Source organism: Oratosquilla oratoria, chromosome 18 (assembly GCF_046742065.1).
Source record: "Oratosquilla oratoria isolate Oo_2021 chromosome 18, ASM4674206v1, whole genome shotgun sequence".
NCBI lineage: Eukaryota > Metazoa > Arthropoda > Malacostraca > Stomatopoda > Squillidae > Oratosquilla > Oratosquilla oratoria.
Window position 1 is genome coordinate 38,811,477 of NC_134794.1, and position 2,500 is coordinate 38,813,976.

Here is a 2,500-nt window from a genome sequence, read left to right on the forward strand (position 1 = left end):
CTCTTTTCTTAATTCCTTCTCCTCACTTTCCATTTTCCCCTTATTCCTTCTCTTTTATTTTTTTTTTACTTATTCCCTCCTCTCTCTCCTTCACTTCTTCCTTTGCCGCCTTCCACCCTTCCTTTATTCCTTCCCTTCTTCCTTCTCTCACTGCTTATTCCATCCTCTCTCTTTCTTCTCTTCCTTTGCTTCATTTCTTCCTTCTTCACTTCATTCCTTTCCGCCCTTCCTCCCTTCCTTCAATCTTTTTTCTCACCTTCTTTCTTCCTTTCCTTCTCTCCCTCCCTTCCTTTCCTTCCTCCTTTCCCTCTCTCCCTCCCCCCCTAAAATGGTAATACATACCGTCTGTCGGGGGGCCGAAGGCGTGGTGCCCCCACGCCGCCCCAGTCGCGGGCGTCACGTGGGCGTCGCCAAACCCAGGCGTGGGCGTGTGAGGGCTCCGGTCGCTACTGCCGAAGCGGAGAGACGGCCGTGGGGAAGGCTTGGGGGCGTGCGGCGGCGGAGGGGGCAGGGGGTGGTGGGGTGGGTGCTGGGTTGGGAGGGTAGCGTTGTCAGAAGACCTGGGGGGGAGTTGGGGGGGTGGGGATTCGTGCCCCTTGGGGGGGAGTGGCGGCCTGGACCATGGCGAGACGGGGGAGTTGTCCAAATCAACACACACCTGCGGGGAAATAATGTCCGTGAGTTGAGTGAGATTGTGTCTTATGTGTGTCCTGTGTGTTGGGGGGGGGGGGTAAATGAAGGGAAGGGAGGGTGGGGGATAAGGGGAAGGGAGTTTAACGGATATGGTAAAGGAGAAGAGGGTGAAGGCGAAGAAGAGTGAGAGGGGGAACAAAAGGGGGAGGGAAGGAAAGGATGAGGGAAGGAGAGGGGAAGGGGTACAAGAGAAAGAGGGGAGGAGAAGCGGAGGGGAGGATAGGGGGAGGGGGCGAGAGGGGGAGGGAAGGAGAGGGGAGGAGTAGAGGGGGAGTGGGAGGAAAGGCGGAGTGGAGGAGAGGAAGGGGGAAAGGCGGGGAGGAACGTAAGGAAGGTGATAGGTGAGGAAAGAGGAGAATACTTAAAGAATGAGAATAAGGAGGAGGAGGAGAAGGGGAAGGAAGAGGAGGAGATGAAGGAGGGAAAGAATGAGGATGAGGAGGGGAAAGTGGAGAAAGAGGAGGGTAAGGCGGAGGAGGAGGAGGAGGAGGAGAAGGGGAAGGGGAAGGAGGAGGAGGAGAAGGAGGAGGAGAAGGAGATGAAGGAGGGAAAGAAGGAGGAGGAGGAGGAAGAGGAAGAGGAGGAGGAGGAGGAGGAGAAAATGAGTTTGTAATGAGAAAAGAATTTGGGGGGAAATGGAGAAGAGAGGGGAGGGCAAAAGGATGAAGAGGGTGAGACTCAAAGAGGAGAAGGAGGAAGAAGAGGATAAGTAGAAGTTGAAGTAGGAGGAGAAGGAGTTGGAGGAGGAGGAGGAGGAGGAGGAGGAGTTGGAGGAAGAGGAGGAGGAGGAGGAGGAGGAGGAGGAGAAGGAGGGAAGGTGCTGGAGGACGCCAAATGAGATACACATTTGCCTGGAGGAGGAGGAGGAAGAAGAAGAAGAGGAAGAGGAGGAGGAGGAGGAGGAGGCCCTCCTATAGCAAAAAGAGGTACTTGGAAGTGAAGAAGAAGCCAGGTCAGGAGTCTCCGGAAGAGAATGGAGTCGAAGGAGTAGGTAGGGGGAGGAGGAGGAGGAGGAGAAAGAGGAGGAGGAGGAGGAGAAAGAGGAGGAGGAGGAGGAGGAGGAGGAGAAGGAGAGGAAGCTTGAAGGGGAGGATGAAGATGAGGATGATGGGGAGGAGGAAGGGGAGGAAGAGGAACAGAAGGAGAAGGAGGAGGAGGAGGGATAGGAGTAGGAAAGGGGAGGAGGAGGAGGAGAAAGGGAGGGGGAGGAAGAGAAAGTGGGGCAGGAACAAGAAGAGGGGGAGGAGGAGGATAAGGAGGAAGGCAAGGAAGAAGAAGAATAAGAGACATGGAGAAAGAGAGGAAGAAAGCGAAAGAGGAAGAGGAGGAGCAAGAGCGGGAGGAGGAATAGGAGGAAAAAAAGAGGAAGACAGAAGGAAAAAGGAGGAGGAGGAAGAGAGAAGCGATAAAGGGAAGGAAGAAGAGGAGTAAATGTACTAAGAAAATAAGAAAGCAGGAAGAAAAGGGGGGAGAAGAGGAGGAGGAGGAGAAGGAAAGAGAGGAAAAGGGAGGAACAGAGGGAGGATATAGAGAAAAAGAGGAGGAAGGGTATAGAGAAGAAAAGGAAGAGGAGGAAGAGAAAGAGGAGGAAGAGGAAGAGGAGGAAGAGGAAGAGGAGAAGAATGAAAAAGGATGAAGGAGGAAGGAGAGTGATAAGCAGATGAAGAGGAGAAGAAAGATGAAGGTGAAAATGAAGAGGAAAAGGAAAAGGAAGAGAGAGAGATAGAGAAGAAAGAGGAAGATGAATATGAAGATGGACATGAAGAAGAAGAGGAGAAGAACAAAGAGGAAGATAAATATAAAGAGG

General features: G+C 52.8%; 1 protein-coding gene across 1 annotated transcript in view; it reads right to left on the reverse strand.

Annotated features, from left to right (window-relative positions):
• The window catches only part of LOC143034837 (uncharacterized), a 40,207-nt gene that overhangs the window by 12,953 nt on the left and 24,754 nt on the right, over positions 1-2,500 (reverse strand). The window contains exon 3 of the mRNA XM_076201182.1: positions 343-658. Within this exon, the coding sequence (XP_076057297.1) occupies positions 343-658 (316 nt within the window). The remainder of the gene's footprint in view (positions 1-342; positions 659-2,500) is intronic.